At 36.4% G+C, this 23,466-nt stretch overlaps 1 protein-coding gene across 1 annotated transcript; it reads right to left on the reverse strand.

The window, feature by feature from the left end:
- Positions 1-534: 534 nt before the first annotated feature.
- LOC137019929 (gamma-aminobutyric acid receptor subunit pi) lies at positions 535-22,143 on the reverse strand. Its single transcript, XM_067385073.1, has 8 exons — positions 22,080-22,143; positions 17,502-17,569; positions 16,183-16,370; positions 15,871-15,953; positions 12,040-12,177; positions 3,817-3,969; positions 3,365-3,558; positions 535-1,973 (listed from the first exon to the last, which is right to left on the reverse strand). Exons 1-8 carry the CDS (start codon positions 22,117-22,119, stop codon positions 1,608-1,610), a joined length of 1,230 nt encoding a protein of 409 aa, XP_067241174.1. The 5' UTR covers positions 22,120-22,143; the 3' UTR covers positions 535-1,607.
- Between the last annotated feature and the right edge of the window lie 1,323 nt (positions 22,144-23,466).

Here is a 23,466-nt window from a genome sequence, read left to right on the forward strand (position 1 = left end):
GGCCAATAAATCTACATCCAAATTTTTATAGAATTTTTGAGAGCCTGATTACAAAAACAAAAGCCTCACCATTAAAAGCCATGTCCCAAGCACATGATTATAATGTTCTTGTTATAATTTTATGCAGTCTATTTGACAGACTTTTGCAACTGTATTTTCTTCGAAGTGATTTCAAACATATTTCAAGCAATTCAAAACCTTCATGGTGAACAGTGCACATCTGAAGTGTCTCAGCTGAAGGAAATAATCCATTTTTTATCAACTTTAATATATCGGCCAGATTCTCTTATTGAGCTGATAATGATAAAAATGAACATATATATCGGGCGATACCGATATGGTGGCCGATATATTGTGCATCTCAAGTTATTAAAGACCAGATAACTTTGAACAATTTCATATCATTTTTGAAATGACTGCAAAACTGAGATTCGAAAGAAAGTAATTCCTATTTGGAACGACTTGAGGGTGAGTAAATGAGTTTTTCTCTTTGGGCAAACAACACCTTTAGGACATCAACTTGTTAGGCCCTTTTTGAATAATATTTTACTGCATCTTACTATTTCTGTTAGACTTCTGGACGGGTCGAGCCATCCAGCAACGACTCACAGCCAGTGATGATCAACACACATGTACACAAACCAAAGATATTCACTAACAGTTTCCAACAATCACATTCACACACCTTCAAATACTAAAATGTTCCCCAGAGCATCATGTATCCCAGTGGTTACACTTCTTTGTCAAAATCCATCATTTGCCATCATTGCTATCATTGCTGTGACCTCTATTACATTAACATTCACCAGCATTAAATTATTTATTTCTGTTTAATCTCGGTTGTCAATATTTCAGGCTGCATTAGCTACAACAGCAGCCTAAAACAATGACTAAATAGCTGTTTAACCACTGGTTAACATTAACATTATCCAATAGCCCACACAGACTAGGTGACGTCAAAGGGAGAGGAAAGTTGATTCAATTCTGATTTCATGTTGACTTTAAGATCTAGTCAGCTCGTCTTTTCCACAAGTCAAGACAAACTCAGACTTCCAGTAATCTGTTGCTAACCAGTAAAACTAACAACATAAATCTCATGCATTTTCCTCAATTTACCTGTAGTTATTCAGAAGATTTAATCACCATCAGTCAGAAAAAAACATCCAACCTGATGCTACTATCATTGAGATTCATTTATGGATGTAATATATATTACACATCTACATCATACTCATCGGGTTCAAGTTAAACTCTTTCAACAGCATCTGTGGCATTTTAAAGCTGCTAAACACACCAACTTTTGCACAATAAGCAGGATATTTTACACAGAGAAAAAGCAGCTCACGGAAATTATGTTAAGTTTATCCGCCTTGAAAAGTAATCCAAGAATGATTTACAACACAAATAATAACAGGGATTTTACTGTATAATTTAACAAAAAATACGAGCTTCACGTTTGTGCTTTTAAATGCTCTATTTACTATAGCACAAATGCTGTTGATAGATCTTAACTTCTCTGTCAAGTCTCTGTTGGTCTTTCAGACAAACACTATCACACTTACACACACACACAGAACGCACAGAAATGATTCAACATGAAGCGCTGGTTAAAAGTACAGGTAGTAGGTCCAGTAGAGCAGATTAATGAAGACGAACGACAGCGGGAAGGTTAACCGGGAGTAGTTGTCTATATAATGTGGGTTTTCCACGTGACAGCAGTTGATTGATCTCAGGATCTTCCTCAAGACAGAGATGTTTTTGGCACAGCGGCTGAAGAGCTCCGGCGGGACCTCGGGGGTCTTGGCTTCACTGGTGGTCGGGCTGGAGGGCACGAGTCCAGGCTCTCCAGCGGCGGTGGACGCGGGCGCCGAGGCCAGAGAGTCTTTGCGTCTCTTTACCCGGGAGGAATTGCTGGCGATGGTGGTGACGATGCCGTTCATCTCCTCCTCGCAGTCATGCATGTGATGACCGTACTGACAGAGACCAAAGAAAATGAGCAATAAAATTCAATAAGAGGAAAACTAAAGACCACAAGTATGACATTATATTTGATGAAATGATGATGATGTAAACAATAAATGATTATAACGATGATCAAAGTGATTAAGATGAGAATAATGACAAAGACTACAATTTTATTAAGAAATTGTAAGTGTTTTTTTACACGTGCAAAAATCACATTAAATCACATATTTCACACACAAATGAATGAGTGACACCTTAACACATCTACAATGGAGCACATATTAAAAAAAAAAACACACATAAAACACAAAACAGCATGTTCAGGTTTGACTGTAATATTGTGACAATTGCAAAATATTTTACTACAAAAAAAAATGCTAAACTTTGACAGTCGTTTTTATTGTTATAATAATGACTTTATAATGTCTAAACATAAAGCTAAAAGGAAAAATTATTGAGTAATCCTCTGCAGCCATCTAGTGGCTGTAGTTAAAAAATTTATATATATATTTTTTTTTAAAGTGTTTGTTTTCCAGTAGATTTCAGCAATCCTCCACTAAACAAAAGCACATTTTTCACTATGAATGAAACTGAGCAATGTAGATCTTTTAAAGTGGATTTTACATAAAATGTTGCTATTTTATTATAAATTTATATATTTAAATTATTACAAATTGAGGCAAATAAATAATAAAAAAAATACAATAAATTCTCCAAAATTGCACAACTTTACAGTAAAACATTAATAAAGTGAGTGAAATTGCATTTGTTTAAAAAAAGTTACTGGTTATGTAAGTTAGTAGGACAGAAAAAAGAATACTGTTGCCCTATGTGTAATAGCACAGCAAGCAAAATAGCATATATATTATCCTATTTTATTATATGAAGAGTTCAGATGCAAAAACCTGACATGTTTTCTTATAAATGAGCATTTTTTACCAGGCTCTTATGTTTAGGTTCAGTAATTTCACTTTAATGGCAATGAAAAAGTTATTAGTTATTGAAATGCCTTATTTTCAAAAATGTCACTTTAGTCAATTCATTGGTATTTAACAAATTTAAAGCATCTCTGTGATCTTCTGGTCTGTAGATGTGACTCAGGTTCCTCCTTCAGTGTGTGTCTGTGGTATTTTTTCACCTGTTTTATCGTTCAGCGGGTGAACGGAGCATCTGATGACTTAGTGAAGTAGAACAGCACTCTCAACAACACACATGATTTGAGGAATCATTCATGTCTGGAGCACAAACACTCATACCCTCAACTTTAAGACCCAGTACAAGTACAGTTTGAGCAGTAATAGTGCTGTTTACCTTAGAAAACACCACAGATGTTGATGAGCACAGTATGATGATGATGATGATGATGATGATGAAGGCAGAGCCCTCAGTCCTCTCTTACCATGAGTGCATTGTTGCAGTCGGGGTGGTGCAGCGTGCAGAAGTGGGCCACCGCGTACTCGATCAGTGCTCCAAAGATGAAGCTGAAGCAGATGCCCAGGTACACGTCTATGGCCTTAATGAAGCAGTTGGCATTGGGCAGAGACGTGCGGGCACCCATCATCAGTGTGGTCATAGTCAGGACAGTGGTCACGCCTGGAACAAACACAGACAGCACACTGAAACGCCTGCAAAGTGTTTATGAGTCATAAACTTTCTTTCCAAAGAATTGGTCTAAATAGGGTCTAAATATTATTGAATCAATCTCCACTTAAAGCAACTACAACTAATTTATCTTTTATCTGCAAGCCTTTTCTTCAGTGTAACATTGTAATGGAATAGTTTGAGGATCACACAAGCTATTTTATTTTTTCAAAAGAAAAATAATACAGCCAATGAAATGCATAACTGTACCTATGCAAATGCGTGCGGGGACAGAAGATTGGCTGATCCAGAAGGAGACCCAGGAGAGAACCACCAACAGGCTGGAGGGCACGTATGTTTCCAAGATGAAGTACAGGATGCTCCTCTTCAGCTCAAAATGAAAGACCAACCTGGGATAATTTCCTGAGACAATCAAAGAATCTTTTCTCAGTAATATAAAACATTAATGCTAAAGTAAAAAGTCTTCTGCTTCAAGACCGTCAATAAATCAGAGATTTAGAAGTTATTGGAGTGGTTTCTATATGTCACTTTTAAACTTTTGGGAATAATGACCACATCGAAATACAGGAGTGAATCCACCAAATGATTGTTCAGGAGTCACACCTGAACTCACACCGATCAACATCCCAGCTAATACAAATGTTAATTTTGATAGAATTCCTGATAAGTTATGAAAATGTTATTTCTGAATGTTCTCTGAATGTTCAAAATGTCTGTGTGATAGAATTAACGTGAGTCGTCCTGTTGGATTGGGTTGGTTATGCTCATTGATTGTCCTATCACGGTGCAGTGGACGGGTATAAATTTGGCCGTCAGGTGGTATGGCGTCACGAGTCATGCCCCTTTGCTCTGCGTCATTTCTAATCGCTAACTGCTAACTGTTAGTAGTGCTCTGTTTCATATTAGTATTATCTTTGTTTAGAGCTGTAGCTTGGGACAAACCTTGCAGCTGGTGCTTGGTTGACGTTGTTTCTTTTTGCAGGTAAGTGAAACCGCTGTATACATTTGTTTAGTGCAAGATGACGTTTGTAAGGGCTGCGTCTATTTGTTTGTAGTTTCAATACATGCGGTTTCCTGACGCTACAGACTTGTTGTTTTTCGTTGTGTGCTGTATTACCATTGACGTGAGCTCACGGATGCACGCATACGGTATGTGGTTTTAAAGTTTGTTAGTGTTTATTTATAAAAAGAGTGTGTTTTATGTTATTGTTAATTGTATTATAGATTGCGTTGCTGCGTATCAGCGGTTCCTTGTCCTCCCCTCTGCACGTATTTTACACGGATTGATAGAACGAGCCCGCAGCTTTTTGGTTCACCGGTGCACTTAAAGGGATAGTTCACCCAAAAATGAAAATGTGATGTTTATCTGCTCACCCCCAGGGCATCCAAGATGTAGGTGACTTTTTCTTCAGTCGAACGCAAATTATGATTTTTAACTGCAACCGCTGCCGTTTGTCAGTCAAATAATAGCAGTACATGGGAACTTCAACTTTAACAGTAAATAAAACTTGCTTAGACAAATCAAAATTAAACCCTGCGGCTCGTGACGACACATTAATGTCCTAAGACACGAAACGATCGGTTTGTGCGAGAAACCGAACAGTATTTATATATTTTTTACCTCTAATACACTACTATGTCCAACTCCGTTCAGCTTCCTGTTAGTGAGGTCAAAAAACGCATTGTAATGACGGAAGTGATGTCTCGCCCATATACTTCAATGAGCGCGAGACATCACTTCCGTTGTCAGAGCGCGATCAGACCTCACTAACCGGAAGTTGAACGAAGTTGAACATAGTGGTGTATTAGAGGTAAAAAATTATATAAATACTGTTCGGTTTCTCGCACAAACCGATCGTTTCGTGTCTTAGGACATTAATGTGTCATCACGAGCCGCAGGGTTTAATTTGGATTTGTTTATGGAAGTTTTTTCGACTCTTATTGTTCAAGTTCCCAATCACTGCTATTATTTGACTGACAGACGGCAGCGGTTGGAGTTAAAAATCATTTTATTTTATTATGTTTGTGTGGCCGGCAGACGTCCGCGAGGGTCTGCCAGCATTACTTTAGTTTTGTTTGTTTATTTTATATTAAAGTTTTATTGAACGTTCGCCGGTTCCCGCCTCCTTCTTCCCACATTTACGAACCTCGTTACATTGGTGGCGAAACCCGGGATGAAGGAGGGACATGCTGTCGGAGAGCCCTCGCTGCTGAGGGGGATCGCGGTGCTGCGGAGTTCGGGCAGCGCGGAAGTGAAGACCGCGAGAGGCTGCCCGAGGTGGTGGTGCTGGAGCCTTGTGAAAGGTGGGACGGAGACCCGGATGCCGTGCTCCTGGGACAAGGTGGGGTGGCTGCCGTCCTGGACCTGGAGGGAGCGGAGGAGTCGCCGCCGTCTGCCGTGGGCCGGAGCCTGCTGCCGTCCGCCATGAAGGGGAGGAGCAGGGGACGGGGGACTCGCTGCCGGCTGACCTCAGTCGGAGGAGCCATCGCCGGCCGCCAGGAGGCGGTCGAGGATCGGGCCGTCCACCGAGCGTCCAGTGCCACTGCATGGCACCGCGAGAAAGGGCCTCTTGGCAGGCTGAGGACCGAGCGGCAGTGTGTCGGGGAACCGGACCAAGAATTTTTTTTTTTTTCTTTTTTTCCTCTCTCCCCTCTCTCGTCCTGTCGCTCCCCTTGCTTCCGTCTCCTTTCTCTCGTCTCGTCTGTCCTTACCCCCAGGTGCTGCGGCTGCCGAGACAGGCCCCGGGGGGGGAGTAGAGCGCAGTCTCGGAGGTACCCCCCGGCCTGCGAGGGGCGATGGGTGTATGTGGCGACCAGGGCGGGCGAGAGCCGTGAGGGAACGGCGCGAGTCCCTCACGGAGGAGCGACGACCGTGGAGGCCGAGAGAGGACCAGGCCTGGACTTTATTTTATGTTTTGTTATGTTTGTGTGGCCGGCAGACGTCCGCGAGGGTCTGCCGGCATTTTGTTTTGTTTGTTTTTATAAAAGTTTTATTGAACGTTCGCCGGTTCCTGCCTCCTTCTTCCCACATTTACGAACCTCGTTACAGCAGATAAACATCAAATTTTCATTTTTGGGTGAACTAACCCTTTAATGGTAACGTGTGCTAGACATCTGATTCAACCGATTTACAGTGGTATGTGTTGGAAGTGATGATAAGCTGGCACTTGGGTTGGGTTGTCTGATCTGTTTTTATATTTTAAATTCACAGGTAGACTCGCGCTTATGGGCCATTAAATCTCGGGCTGTTGCTTTGAGTGGGGGTTCAATCTTCAACTGGCTGGCGGCAGCAGCCACTGACAGGTCACATGACCTGGTGGCAGCTGTCAGTCTTGATTCTGGCAGGTCTGTCAGCGGTGGCTGGCAGAGTGTAACGCGTTCCTTATTTCTATCGTTGCATGGAAATACATAATTGTATTATTATTAATATAATCTTATGACTCTATTCTTTTGTATAATACACGTTTTAGATGGGTTTATCTCAATTAAAGCAGTCAAATGACCGTGATCTCAACTGGTGGAAAATGACGCATAGCCCAGCCAGCCACTGCTGAGACGCGAGTATAACGCGCTCTCTAATCACTCTCGCTGCATGGAAATACATAATTTTATTATTATTAATATCATATTATGACTCTATTCTTTTGTATGGTGGACGTTTTAGATGGGTTTATCTCAATTAAAGCAGTAAAATGACCTTGATCTCAACTGGTGGAAAATGACGCTCAGCCCAGCCAGCCACTGCTGAGACGCGAGTATAACGCGCTCTCTAATCACTCTCGCTGCATGAAAATACATAATTTTATCATTATTAATATCATATTATGACTCTATTCTTTTGTATGGTGGACGTTTTAGATGGGTTTATCTCAATTAAAGCAGTAAAATGACCGTGATCTCAACTGGTGGAAAATTATGCATAGCCCAGCCAGCCACTGCTGAGACGCGAGTATAACGCGCTCTCTAATCACTCTCGCTGCATGGAAATACATAATTTTATTATTATTAATACAGCTAATTTTATGACTATATTCTGTTGTATGGTTGGCGTTTCAGATGGGTTTACCTCAAATATATATACAATCTACTTTCTGTCCTCTGATTGACAGTACATAGCCTACATATGAAGTATGTGTAAGGCAAAAATGTACTGTACTGAAGCAACTTGATTATTCATATTTATACACAATTTTTAATGCTAAAAATTACTATTACTAATAAACTACTTTTTTTCGTGTTAATGTAAGTGTCAAATATAACACAGCATGCTTTCGGGGAACATTATATAAAGATTGATTTTCAAAAAATTGAGCTATAAAAGCCTGATGTATAAATATGATGCTCAACAACAAAAACATTCACATACTTTTGAGTATCATATTTCATACACACATGCACTGGGACTCGTGATTTTTATTTATACTGTACAAACTGTACATCCTCCCATATATATATATATATATATATATATATATATATATATATATATATATATATATATATATAATTAATGAGAAATGGACAAATAAATGTTACCCAAACGCCTGTTGTTTACATTAGCATTAAAAAATGTAAACATGTATTTTATTATTTTTAACATTAAAAAAAGAGGCATGAATAAGTAGGTAAATCAAAGTTGCTGCATTCCACAAAATTTTTATCTTACACTTACTTACAAGCTAACACTCAACAACAACTTTTTAAACATGCAAATCCCCTCCAAATATTGTAAATATGTGAAACATATTTGTGAAACAAGTTTTCTCAGAAGGTGAGCAGATTTACAGGTGGTCATGTTGCTTATGCTGCCCGTGACCTTAAAAGAAATGAACAAAGTCAATGTATCTAAATATTTACATCAAACACACCTTTTTAAAATGAAATCAAGAAATGAGACCTAAACTTCCCCACAGCCGCTAAAATTATTGTATCCAGATTTAGGATTAATGTTGAGAAAGGGTCGTATTATTAGAATAATTCACGTTTTAATTGCCATTTTTATGCTATATATTATTGCATAACTCGTGTTATTACAAAACATAAAATCGTCACAACTATTAGCAGTATGCATACAAATTAGAATGATTTCTTTGGAATGACAGGCAACAGTGGCTGGATGGTTGAGCGTCCAGAAGCATATAGCAACCAGTTGAGATCACGGTCATTTTACTGCTTTAATTGAGATCAACCCATCTAAAACGTCCACCATACAAAACAATACAGTCATAATATGATATTAATAATGATAAAATTATGTATTTTCATGCAGCGAGAGTGATTAGAGAGCGCGTTATACTCGCGTCTCAGCAGTGGCTGGCTGGTTGAGCGTCCAGCGAAGCATATAGCAACCAGTTGAGATCACGGTCATTTTACTGCTTTAATTGAGATAAACCCATCTAAAACGTCCACCATACAAAAGAATAGAGTCATAATATGATATTAATAATAATAAAATTATGTATTTTCATGCAGCGAGAGTGATTAGAGAGCGCGTTATACTCGCGTCTCAGCAGTGGCTGGCTGGGCTATGCGTCATTTTCCACCAGTTGAGATCACGGTCATTTGACTGCTTTAATTGAGATAAACCCATCTAAAACGTGAATTATACAAAAGAATAGAGTCATAATGTTATATTATTAATAATACAATTATGTATTTCCATGCAGCGACAGAGATATAGGGAACGTGTTATACTCTGCCAGCCACCAGAACCTCTGACAGACCTCCCATAATCAGACTGGCAGCTGCCACCAGCGCCAATGGCAGGTCACGTGACCTGCCAGAATCAGACTGGCAGCTGCCACCAGGTCACGTGACCTGTCAGTGGCTGCTACCGCCAGCCAGCTGAAGATTGAACCCCTACTGGTTGCTTTGCCTGTCAGTTCGTACATTTGTGTTTTTTCTTTGGTTTTGTTGTTTTTCTCTATGTTTGGTTGTAAAATGTTTGTTCTTTCTTTTGTTTAATGTTCTTGGTTAATTTATTTTGTTGGTACAACATTCTTATAATTCTTTATTTTATATTAAGTTTATTTTGTGTATAAAAGAGGGATTTAATATCCTTCTCCCTTTTGTTTGTTTCATTATATTGTGATTTTGTATTTATGGGTGAAAGGCATGATTAAGGGTTACAAGTGCCTTCACATCCCTTGCATTGACGTGCTAGATGCAGTGTGTTCGTGAATTTACCAGTGATTCTCAAGTGTAACACACCATCTTTTTGTTACAGGAGCTGAGTGCTGAAGCAGATTTTGGTGGTGTTGCTTCACAAGTGGTGTGTGTGTGTGTGTGAGTGAAAGTGTTTCCACACAGGTGTAACCAAATTTTGCTGTGCTGTGGACGCCTATTAGTGCCCTTACTCCCTCCTGTTGTGCCTCGGCTCCTGTACTTATTCCTTTGCGGTGTCTGAGAATGCAGGTCACCCATATTGCATTTTATTGAGTTTATAAAAGTCTATTGTTGCTTCAGATATTTTATCTTTAATAAAATTTCATAATTGTTTTACCCACGTCTTCTGCCATTTCTTGCACACGAACCTGTGTTGCCTAAGGGCAAGTTATTATCTCTGGCAAAGTGCCAGAGTGGCGTAGTCGCTTCATCGTTTATTCCATCAGTCCTCTGTGTCCTGCCACATTAGTATATAGTTGCATATTCAAAGCTAGTGACGTGATTGCTTTCTCAACATTGATATGTTAAACAAATCAGAAACATTTGATTTCAGTTCTTTCTTTTTTTCATCACTGCAATACATATTTTATTTTAAGTAGGTAATCACCAGTTTGTTAGAAGCAAATAAAGTGAGAGACTATGCATGTACAGGTAATACACATTTATGTAATTTTAATGCTCTGTCCTTTGTGTAGATATTTAAAGATGGCCATCTTTAAGAATGACTGTTTAGATTTATATGAAATGGTAAACTTTACAATAAGAGTCCATTTTTAACATTAACTAAGGTTAATAAATACTGTAGAAGTATTGTTCATAGTTAGTTTGTTAATTTCAACATTTACTGATACATTTTTAAATTGAGTTTTAGTTTTTATTTTACCTGTTAACCTTAGTTAATGCACTATGAACTAACATGAATGTTACAATTGTATTGCTCATATTAATACAAACTAAAAATTAATATTGCATAATGCATATAGTACATGTAAGCTAGCTAATACTTCCTTGTTTACAAATGGGACTTGCAAAGTGTTACCTATGAAATTAACGTACATGTTTCTAGTTTATACCTAAAGAAACACATTTGACCTGTAATATTTTAACGTTTAAATTATTTTCTATAGAATTTGTTCTGTATAACTTCTCACTTTAATATATTTATACTCACATATTTATTTCATTTTGCACATTTCATTTCAGCATTGTTTTACTTGGAATATATATATATATATTTTTTAATCCATTTTATAAACTAAAATCCACTATTGGTCAACCTCTAGCTATAACATTACCTTCCAAAGGATCCTATTGCTAGGAAAGCATTTTTGATTTTCAACTATGTGAATGTCTCTGCAGAGCATTATTTGTTTGTATTCAGTGCATTTCATTGTGGGTTATTTGGTAATTCAGTCAATTCAGTTTTGGCGCAGGCTTCGCAAACAGACCTTTAAGATATGGATCCGACAGCAAAGCCACAAAAGTAAGTAACCATGTTTATTCTAATGCCTGATCTGTGATCAGTGATTTCTGATGTGTAATTATTCAAGTTCAGTCAGATTTTCTTTGTCTCAAATTTGTTTAAAATCGTTTAAATCAAGCCAGTGACTAAACGATCAAATTCACATTGTTTCTCTTAGTAGCATAGAAATAATCTGTGATTTACACTGTGATTAAATTCTATACAGAAAGTGATCAAATCTCTCTTTATAATGTCTGGAGCTGTCAATCAAACAGCGTGAGTTTATCTGGACACTTGCCAAAACTCCCATTATGTAATCAATGCCATTGTTACACTGCACAATGACGCTCTTACTGTCTTAACATCTTGTTTACATTGTTAGTAATGATGAAAGCATTTGTGAGAGTGCAGAAATCGTGTTGATCACTGCACACGCTCAACAGACTGTCATCTGCTCAATGCTCATTGCTGCAACCTTTCATATGACAGGAGTAGTTTTAAATATAATGCGATAATCAACACTTTTCATGATTAGATCATCTTGTCAGCTGTAATATTAAAAATGTAGTAATATTATTCAAGAGGATTCCACAACCTAATATTTCTTTAATATGCGAAGATGTCAGCCAATCACAGCAGTGGGCGTTTACAATGAAGTCTCAAAGCAGAGCGTTCAAATCAGAGGGGTAAAATCAGGGTACAAAATACCCATTTATTTCTAAATTATGACCAATTGTTGATGCAAAAATCATATTAAACATGTTTTGGTGCTATTTATGATCTGGAATATTTTAGTTAACTGCTCATCAGACATTTTTGACTACTGTATTTGTGGTCATGTGTACCTGTCTCATATACGGCCTCAGACACTGAGGTGTAATGATCCTCTACGGTGTACTGGGCCAGCCTCAGGGTGTCCAAACCGCTCACAGACTCATTCCCACGCGCCCAGTAAAACATCACGTCATTGACATTATAACCCCCTGTGGACAAAGAAATGACAGTATGAACAGCACATGTAAAGAACACACTTTCATATGTGGGAAATAGATCAAATATGTCTCGTCATATTCATCACAATTGCATGCAAAACTCACCCTTGAATCATACAATAATGAATTAGAATTACACAGAAGTTCAAATGTTGATTTTAAACTAAATGTCCAATGTTCTTCTACTTTAATATAAAAACAAAATATGATCCCATATTAAATTAAATAATGAATTTGCTTACGATGTTATGATGAACAGGATAGGAGGGTTTGACATGTGTAGGTTCATTTTTTTAAGTGTCACCACATTGTGAACAACCCTACAAAATGCTGTTTTGAGCATTAAATCAGGCTTGAGGTATGAATGCATTAATTCATTTTCATTTACATGTTCAGTTATTAATAATAATAATATATATATATATATATATATATATATATATATATATATATATATATATATATATATATATAGGAGTATAAGAGATTGTATCAGAAAACTAGTTTTTCAAAGATAAATGTCCACATGTGTCAGTGTGTAATATCAGCATGTGTCCTCTTGGTGGCGCTGTGTCACAGTAATCAGATATTATGCAGCTGTAGGATTTGTTTACTTGCACCAGATGCATGTGATGTTCATTAACGTTTATTTTCCCATGTGTTGCTCAGACTCCCTGAGGACAATAATGGCACATGAGAGCAGGAGTGTTTATATCACTGCTGTTTGTGCAACACTCTCACATTATATATCTGTACAGTAACCCGTGATTTAAGAAAGACTTTGCACTGTAGAAACAACAGCAGGGTGCGAGTTCTGTGTTAATTGTGTGCACTACCCACATGACAAGACTTTAAAGACCCTCGTTTGAAACAAAGCCTCTCAATCTACCACATCTCCATAAGAAACAATCAGACACAAAGATGGAGAATCTCTTGGCTATAGCTGAGCTCAATTTCAGATGCCTTCAAGCTCTACGTTGACATGAAGCTGAATACTGTACATTTCCAAAAATAAAAATCCCTGGAGGAAGTCAAGATTGCATAAGAATGGGTGGAATAGACACATCAGGCATTCGTCAGACGGTTTGATGTTCAAAATGATTGTATTTGGCATTTGCGTTCAGACAAGTGCTGTATAAGTAGTCAACTTTAAGATGAATTTGTGACAACCTGCTGAATACTGTCATGTGATGGCATTTACTTCATGCTGCCATTTTAGGAGCTTTCTAATAAATGCACAACGCAACTGAAGTGATCAGCGGGCAAAAGCCATTTTCTCTGAGCTTATTGGCCCTCATTTATCAAACGAATGTAGAAACTAGCATACATCTGAACGGAAAAATCAGCTTACAACAACGCTCATATGTGATTCATTAAACTTTCGTATGCGGCCAATAGCGTCGCACGAATGAACAGGTGTTGATAAATGTGACGGCTGAAAACAAACGTCATTTAAATATCATGCCACAAATTTTAGAAACCTCGCCCTATAGTTTATGACACAGAGAAAAGTAACCCGGCCATAAAGAGGAAGTAATTGCATGAAAAAGAAATTGATCTTACTCTAAAAACACCCCTCAACCTCGTAATTGCAAACAATAAAATTAATTTAAATAAAAACAGGGGTAAATAAAACTAAATACTTACAAACATTATATATGTATATATGTATATATATATATATATATATATATATATATATATATATATATATATATATATATATATATATATATATATATATATATATATATGGTCATTTTAGTATCTCACTCCACAGAAAATCCTTTAAATTTATTTTATTCAGAACAGAACAAGAACGAAAAATAAGTAGCTATATATTATAAACTGAAACACAAATTAGGCTTTAGTGGCATTCATTATAAAGCAGAATTTATTTAAAGCAAAACTCTCATTCAGGAAGAATCCAAATGTTTCCATATTCATGATGTAAGATTTCTTGCTTGCTGAACTACTGTTCATTTTGTAAACAAGGATTTCTATTTCACTCTTGTTTCAATATCCACGTAACACATCATCCTTCACATACGCAAAAATGTGTTTGAATGGGTGTTGCGCACACCGACTGGTAAAGATGTATAGCAGACCACTTAAACTGAGCAGTCTTAACTCTGTCTGCATTTTAGTTTGCTGATAAATGGCCAAAATGTAAAGTTAGCAACGCTAGAACTGTTATGTTAAGTCTGCATGTGTGAGTGAGGCGCCTGCGCGATCAATTGAATTTATTGTTTTGTTAATCTGTTAATTATTTCAGTGAAATATATTTCATCTAGTCCTATTTTTTTATTCCTTGTAGTCTATATTTTTCAGTTTTTCTCTGCATTGCAGTTGCATGATGTGTGAATCCTAATGTTCTGTTGATGTTGCCATTTGCGCATACAAAGCAAATTCCCTGGAAAGAAAAATAAACATTTGTGGTATTTTAAGACACGTGTCTATTCTAATTTAATTTTATTGATTTTACTGATTGTCGATCAGGAAAATAATCTAAATGTCCTCATAACAGTTTTCCACCAGATTTACTATGCTGCATACGCAAGTTCCTTCTGACTCAAAAACTTTCGTACACGAGCTGAGACCTGACGTGAGATTTGATCGTTGCCACCGCTCATGCTCATGTTGATAAATGCCAAATTATGCGTGGAAACACAGTTTTCTGGCATACGATCGTTTGTCTTTGCTAAAGTTTCAATAGCGAGAAATGTGCCCGCCATCAATAGTAGATGTATTTAAATTATCTTTTTGTGTTAAGATACACTTTAAAAATTCCAAAAGAACTGACTGTTCATATGAAAGATGATTCTCAAAAAAATCTTTGCAAAAATTCTGGCCTTTTCAAATTTGGGGCAAAATGTGCTTAAATCAGCTTTTTGTGAAAAATACACAAAAAAATTGCAAAAGACCAGCACATTATGTTTATATGAAAGATTGTGCAAATAATTCCTTTTGAAAATTCTCTGTGAAAAAATGTGGTCTTTTAGAATTTGGTGCAAAATATGCTTAAATAATCTTTACATGAAAAATAAATTTAAAATTGCAAAAGAACTGCAAAGAATGTTTATATGAAATATTTTACAAATAATTCTCATGAAAATCTCTGAAAAGTCTGGCCTTTTAAAATTTGGTGCAAAATGTGCTTACATCAAATATGCATGAAAAACACTTTAAAATTGCAAAAGAATTGCACATTATGTTCACAAAGAGAGATCATGCAAATAATTCTCTTTGAAAAATCATTGCAAAAATTAGGTCTTTTAGAATTTGGTGCAAAATAATATTAAAGACAAAGACAAAACATAAGGCAGCAGCTTTACAGCCCAAACGACAGCAAATCAGGTTTCATGGGACACAAAATTGACCCAAATCTAGTGGCTGTCACACACATATCATGCCAAATGCTTCTCAAATGCAATTTTGACTGATTTCTGCCTGTTTGTAATATTGATTTATATAAATGACCTTATGCAACTGCAAATTAACATATTTGAATGTGACTTCTACAGTTGTGCAACCCCAACATGTTCTTATAAAATATGAATATGAAACATTGTGCAGTTATATGAGTACAGATGTCACAAAAAAGAGCCACAAAAACATCAGCTTGTTGCCAGAGCAACACTTAAAAGACAGAGTAAAAGATGGAAAATGCAAGAGTTTTCTCACAGCTCTCCAGTTGTAATGTGCAAGTCTGTTTGTCCATGGGATATTTGGTCAGATCCATGTTACAGGCCACAGTGGTGGTGATCCTACAGAAAACACATGGTTCAGATGTTCTCATCATTTCTGATATTTAAATGTAATTCAAAGAGGCACAGACTGCATAACATCCTATACTTAATCAGTATCTTAGTCTTGTTTTCCAGTAGAAATATCCATATTCCACACATCCATAAACCAAGACATTTAAGCATGATACAAAATATCAAGACAGCTTAAACAGATTCACAGCGATATATCTGTACTACAGACCCTCACCGGAGGGCATAGAGAACCGTTCCATTGGGAAAGATCCGGATCAATCGGTTCTCCACTGTAATGTCATGGAGGAAGGACTTCTTGGAGTCCACTATAAAGGTGTCCGGGACCCATAGCAGCTCCACCAGTCGCCCGTCCAGACTTAAACTCTTATTGCCTTCAAACACCAGCCTCTCATCCGTCCAGCGCTGCCGTAGGAAGATGGTGGCCGTGTAGTCCTGCGGACAGGATTCAACCGTGCAGGTCAATCATGAAGGAATGAAGTACTTTTAATACAACAAGAGCATCCTGGCATTTAGCAAAATATAAAACATTTTATGAACAGCTTGTTAAAAACTGTGTGGGATGAGCCAAAGTTTAATACTTGAGGTAAAGAATTTGAACAAACCCTTAACTTAAAGTACAAGCAATAATAATAATAATAATAATAATACATTTTGAATTATTATTATTTATATTATTATTAATTATTATTATTATTATTATTAAACAAATATCAAAAATCATTCTTAAATATTTTTTAATTATTGTTATTATTGATGTCTACAAAAAATAAAACCAATAATAATAATAATAATATATAATAATAAAAATAATAATAATAAATGTTAAATATAATTTTGAATTATTAGTAGTATTATATTTAATAATAAACAAATAATAACAGTAATAATACATATTTTAATATTACTATTATTACACAAATAATTATAATAATACATACATATTTTTTAAATATTTATTTTATTATTACTGATGTCATTAAAAATAATTATAAATAAATAATTTGTAAATATTATTATTTTTTATTTGTTCATTATTGGTAGAATTATTCTTCTGTATTTTTAAATAATAATAATAATAATAATAATAATAAATGTTTAAATATGGTTTTGAATTATTATTAGTATTATATTTATCAATAAACAGAATAATAGTAATAATAAATATTTTTAATAAATATTTATTTTTCATTATTTTGTAATTTAAAAATTTAAATATCAGTAATAATAATAAATAATTTTAAAATGATCATTTATTTTCCATTATTAATTTCTTTGTAATATAATTGTTTTTTTTATTATTGTTCTTAATAATAATAATAATAATACATGTTTAAATATTAGTATTATATTTATCAATAATTAATAATAATAACAATGATAATAATGATGATGTGGGTCAAGAAAAGTTTATTATCAATAAATAAATAATACCTACTGCCGAGCACATAAGAATGTTCAAGTTATTATTCATGTAAACTGCTGTATTTAAAATATGTTAATCACAGATATGTGAAGTTGCACTGTTCCTCTCACCATGTTGATCTCTGAAATTGTATCAATACTGGCGATGTCCAAACTCATGCCCACCGTGACAGGACCATCTAAAGAGCAGAGATGGAGAAGGCATGTAAATGTCATGTGCATTTCAATAACGCAGCTCTGCAGCAAATAATCATTCTTAGAAACACTGTTAAAGATGGAAACCCTGGAAGCAAAACTCCACGCTGCACTCTGCTCATTAAAGCTGATCACGTGGAAAGCATATGTTTTACTTCTAAAATCGTTACATTTACTACGTAACACAGTGAGTCAGAGTCACGTAGATGTTATGGATGAACATGTGGTGAGCAGTTTTGAGCACAAATAAAACAAAAATAGCAGTGACTTCAGTGGAACACAACAGGAATTTGAATATTTGCTGAGGCAATAATCAAAACTGCACTCATTGCTTTCCACACACATGCTCTTTCTACGGCTGTTTTTACATTTGGTTTCACCGTTTGAGCTGATTCAATTCCATTGTACTTTGGGGTCCGCAATACGTGACTATTACCACTGAAACTATGACTTTCACTGTTATTGAAGTGTTTGTCCCTTTGGATCCAGCAGTAAATCACACACAGAACGGCGCTCGCATTTCTCTGCCACAAATTCACTGCAAGAGATGTGAAGGCTGTGAGCAGAAAACAGCAATTTATTCTGAGACAAGCAGCTGTGAGAAATACATTATACTGTATGTGTGACAGGGAACATTGAAGATGCAAATTATTCGCTATCAACAGCAGATTGCTTTCACACTAACCGCAAACTGTACTGGAGTTAACTGGAGCTTTGTCTTATTAAACAGCTTAAGTTAGTCAGCTACTTTTACATTTGCATTCATGCATTTGGGAGGCGCTTTAATCCAAAGAGTCTTAACACTGCATTCAAGGTTTACACTTCATTAGCTCATGCATTTCCTGGGAATCAAACCCATGCATTTGCCATTGCTAGCACCATGATCTAGTGTTTACAGGAATACTTTTGTTAGTTGCTTACAATTATCTCCTAAATGGCTTTAAAAAAACACATCATTATTGTTTTAAATTCATGTGTCTCGTAATCTTGAATCAGATAGCAAACCACAACCAATCAAATCCCACCCTACATTTGTTGCTGTTCAAGAAGCCGTTTCACTCGGATAGACGGTTCAATGGGGAGAAAAGACTACAGCAACTTGCTGACTTTAAGTTTTAAGTTGACAAACTACAGTTTTAAAATAGATTTCTATTGGAGAAACAGTGGAACAGAGAGTGAAGGGATGCTGTTAAGAGACCAGACTGCTGGAGAAGTAACAAACAAACATCAATAATTTACAACAGGAGCAACAGGAGGAGACGAGGAGAGACACAGACAGCAATGAGTTTCTCTAACCTGTGTGTGCTGGATTTATTTCCTAAATTTATTTTCATTAGTAAAATAATGCCAGTGCGTGAGCATTAGGGCTGCACAATTAAGACAAAAGTCACTTCTGTCAGGACCACTATTGTCAAATATGACTGATAATTGCATAGAGTTTGTGTTGGCGGTGGTTCTGTTCTGGGCAAGAACTCCCTGTGCATCCATGCAGCCTAGCATGGATAAGAGCAGGGAGAGCAGCAGTAACCCCACTAGGGTAAACAGAACAGAACCAACATGTAGATACTCTATCATTAAGGTCAATAATTTAACATGTAGACATATTTCAAGAATTAGTTTGATTCAGGGGAATCATAAGGCCAATCCTGACCGAAGAGGGGAGCAGCTGGGGATGGAGGAGGGTAATTAGCTCCTGAGAAATCCAATAGCTACTGAAAATACTGAGGGAGCTTATATATGGATGCTGTGATAAGCATTATATTCCTACAAGTAGACGTGAGTCACCTGGAAGTCAGCTGATGCGAGCTTGACTGACGTGACCTGCCAGAACTGACGCTAATGCTTGATAATTGTAGAATTATTCTCTTGAAATTGTAATTGTAGTTATCACAATTATATTAAATGATGTTTTGAATAGCTTTATACCATTGTTTGAAGCAACTCCATGCCATATTTTTATAAATAATAATAATAAAAAAAAAAAACTGCTTTGAATGCTGAAAACACTTCCTTAAATTTTTTTTATTGCTTTTCTATAGCATTAACCCTCAAATATCAACTATTCAGTGGATTGGATTCTTCTTTAAATAAAAAAGTAAACATATTCACGTTATAATTATGGGCTCTCGCACCATGTTGTTCTAGGAACTAGCCACCAGGGTGGTTCCCCGAGAACTAATGTTCCTCCATTTTCTTGGTTGCATTCGCACCGCCAGTAGGAACTCTGAAGCGACGTAAACTGTGCTTCTTGTTGTGATTTTTATTTTTGACAGCGTGGCGGACTTTTATTTTGACACCGCTGAGATCAGCTCAGCCAGAGCCTGACCTTCATTCATCTTCGAAACACAAATTAAGATATTTTTGTTGAAATCCGATGGCTCCATGAGGCCTGCATAGCCAGCAATGATATTTCCTCTCTCGAGATCCATAAAGGTAATAAAAACATATTTAAAGCAGTTGATGTACAGTGGTTCTATATTAATATTATAAAGCGAAGAGAATATTTTTGGTGCGCCAAAAAAACAAAATAATGACTTATTTAGTGATGGCCGATTTCAAAACACTGCTTCAGGAAGCATTGGAGCACAGTGAATCAGTGTATTGAATCTGCTGTTCGGAGCACCAAAGTCATGTGATTTCAGCCGTTGGCAGTTTGACACTCGATCTGAATCATGATTCGATACACTGATTCATTTATGCTCCGATGCTTCCTGAAGCCGTGTTTTGAAATCGGCCATCACTATATAAGTCGTTATTTAAATTTTTTTGGTGCACCAAAAATATTCTCGTCACTTTATAATATTAATATTGAACCACTGTACTCACATGAACTGATTTAAATTTGTTTTTAGTACATTAATGGATCTTGAGAGAGGAAGTGTCATTGCTCCCTATGAAGGCCTCACTGAGCCATCGGATTTCAACTAAAATATCTTAACTTGTGTGCGGAACGGCATGAGGGTGAGTAATTAATGACAGAATTTTCATTTTTGGGTGAACTAACCCTTTAATATAGCGCCTTTAAAAGTAGCTTTCTCAAGGCGCTTTCCATGAAAGCTTACATAGAGGAAAAACACAACAATATAAGACATTATATATTAATTATTCCTGAAAAAGAATGTTCTGAGCAAAGTTTTAAAAACAGCTAAAGAATTAGCATCCCTAATATCAATTGGGAAAGAATTCCAAAATTTTGGAGCATACGCTGAAAAGGCCCTGGATACTAACTGTGTTTTGGGAACAACTAAGAGACCGTGCTGAGAAGATCATGATATAGGTGACTTTAAGATCATGTAAGGTGTTAAAAGATCAATTTCTCAGCAACAGAAAAGGGCAACATAGGCTGAATATGTGCAATATTTTTAAGATGAAAAAGGAAGTCTTTACTGTGTTCTGGACAAAAGGCTCAAAAGACAAGGTGGTGTCAAAGATAACACCAAGATTTTTTAGTTTACTGTGTAGCTCTAGGGCAACACCATCAACTGACTGATCTACAGAAGCAGCATTTCGCAGTTGGTGGGGAGAGCCAAGAAGTATAACTGATAACTCAGTTTTAGAGCCATTCGGACACAGAACATTTTTAGACATCCACAACTTAATCTCAGAAATACAGTTGGAAAGATGAGAGACATCCACAAATTGACCAGGTTGAGAATGTATATAAATCTGAGTATTATCAGCATAGAAGTGGTAGCTGAGGTTAAGGGATCTTAATAGCTGTCCAAGAGGATAAATATAAATGCTGAAAATCAGAGGACCAAGAACTGAGCCCTGTGGGACACCAGTGCAAACAGGATCCACATCAGATCTGAAACCATCCACTACGACCCGTAAAAAATGACCTAAACCAATCTAGGGCATTCCCAGATACACCAAAGACAGTTCCCATGTAGGATGTAGCATAAGCTTTGTGAACTGCAGGAGTTTTACACTTTCTTCATACGTTGAATAAAGAAGGCTGAAAGTGAACTAATCCTTAAAGCACACAGAATAATATAAGTGGATATTTTTTGTTGTTATCACGCCTTTGAACAATTACGAAATTGTTGCATCCGTAATTGTAATCATGATTAGAAATTCGTTTAATTGTGCAGCCCTAGTGAGCATGCATATTGCATGTGTCATCGCAATTAATAATGCAACAAATGTATGTACTGCATCCTCAGAGATGCCATTAGAGGTGCTTCAATGGGCATTATCATTAACATTCTTCTTCTAAAGTCAGATTTCTCTGTCAGGTCAACTACAGCTTAAAGAGATTCTTGCTGAAAGCTGTTGACATGTTTTGCATGTACAATGAAACAGTGTCCTTAGTGATTTCTAAGTGTCTTTCTTTCCCTTTTTGATTGATAATGCTGTGGCTTAATTACATTTAGAATTCAAATCTGAATTTATAATATATTGGAGCATCAATCTGTTTTCAGATGAAAATGTGAGGGAGTAAAGCGCCTACAATATCCACATGCGTGCATTAAACATTTATTATGTCCTCACTGTCAAAGAAAGGCCGGAGGTATTTGTTGTATCCTTTCATCAGCTTCTGGATGGTCGGAGGAAGAATCTCTCCCTCTTTCACCTCGGCACTGAGCAGAGAGTTTTCCAAAAATCTGTGGGAGAAAAACAGAGGAATATGAATGAAGAGAAAGAAAGCTTTCACCAAACGCTCTCTCACGTCCTCTGCGCATTTACGAGCTCATTATTTCAGGGCAGATCGCTGATGGACGATATTGTTTCAGCTTAGAATCGGCAGCCCACACTGATAACACTGAGTGCTCAGAGAACCCAGAACAACTTTAAATTAAGACTGAGAGAGAAAGGAGAGAGAGGGCAAAAATAAGCTCATTTTCATAATTGGATTACTTTGATCTGTTAGTGTGGAAGACTTGAAAATGTAGAATCAGCACTCGGATTTCATCACGTTTGACTTTTGCGCAGAACAGCAAAATATACCACTGCACCTTCAGCAGAAACTAAAGCGCATTTATGATGCCATGAAGTGACGTACAGTAAATACACTACAGCTCTGAGACATACTAGATGAGCATGGTAAAAACTGTCAGTAAAAAGTAAAAATGATCTACTGTATTACTGAACTTGTCATCAGTATCATGCATATTACATAATCAGAGGATATATGTTTACAATTTGAATTAGTTCATTTAAAAGTAAAAATGACAAGGCTTCTACGGGGCTGCACGGATTGCAGAGAAATTCTAATTGTGATTTTTCTCATAAAAATTGCAATTGTGGTTTAAAATGCAATTTAAAAAAATCCAGGTTTGCGGTGCTTGTCTATAGGGCTAAATAATTTGATTCATGATTTGATAACATGATTCAGATCGCGTGTCAAACTCCGAACAGCAGATTCGATACGCTGGTTATTTATGCTCAGAGTCGTTATTTTGATTTTTTGGCGCTCCAAATATTCCAATATTCCTGTCGCTTTATAATATTAATATTGAACCACTGTACTCACATGAACTGATTTAAATATGTTTTTAGTACATTAATGGATCTTGAGAGAGGAAATGTCATTGCTCGGATTTCAACTAAAATATCTTATCTTTGTGTTCTGAAGATTAATGAAGGTCTTACGGGTGTGGAACGACATGAGGGTGAGTAATTAAATAACATTATTTTCATTTTTGGATAAACTAACCCTTTAAGGAGGAAACAGGCCACTCATTAAAATCAAACATTTATAGTTGTTCCAAGATCAAAACATCTCCACATTACAATTCAACACATTACAGCCGTTTACTGTACTTTTATCAACCGTCTCGTTAGTGTTTATAAAGCTCTACTTCTAAAAATACATTTTAGGACAAACATCTGAGAAACTCCATCAGTCTGCTGAGCTATGAAAGAGCAACATCTGAGA

This window comes from Chanodichthys erythropterus, chromosome 5 (genome assembly GCF_024489055.1).
Source record: "Chanodichthys erythropterus isolate Z2021 chromosome 5, ASM2448905v1, whole genome shotgun sequence".
Lineage (NCBI taxonomy): Eukaryota > Metazoa > Chordata > Actinopteri > Cypriniformes > Xenocyprididae > Chanodichthys > Chanodichthys erythropterus.

Coding starts and splice junctions, on each gene's coding strand:
- LOC137019929 (XM_067385073.1), bottom strand. CDS start 22,119: ATGAAAGGATACAACAAATACCTCCGGCCTTTCTTTGACA. Junction 17,570..22,079: donor CCTCCGGCCTTTCTTTGACA/GTGAGGACATAA, acceptor TCTGCTCTTTAG/ATGGTCCTGTCACGGTGGGC. Junction 3,559..3,816: donor CCCCGCACGCATTTGCATAG/GTACAGTTATGC, acceptor TGTTTGTTCCAG/GCGTGACCACTGTCCTGACT.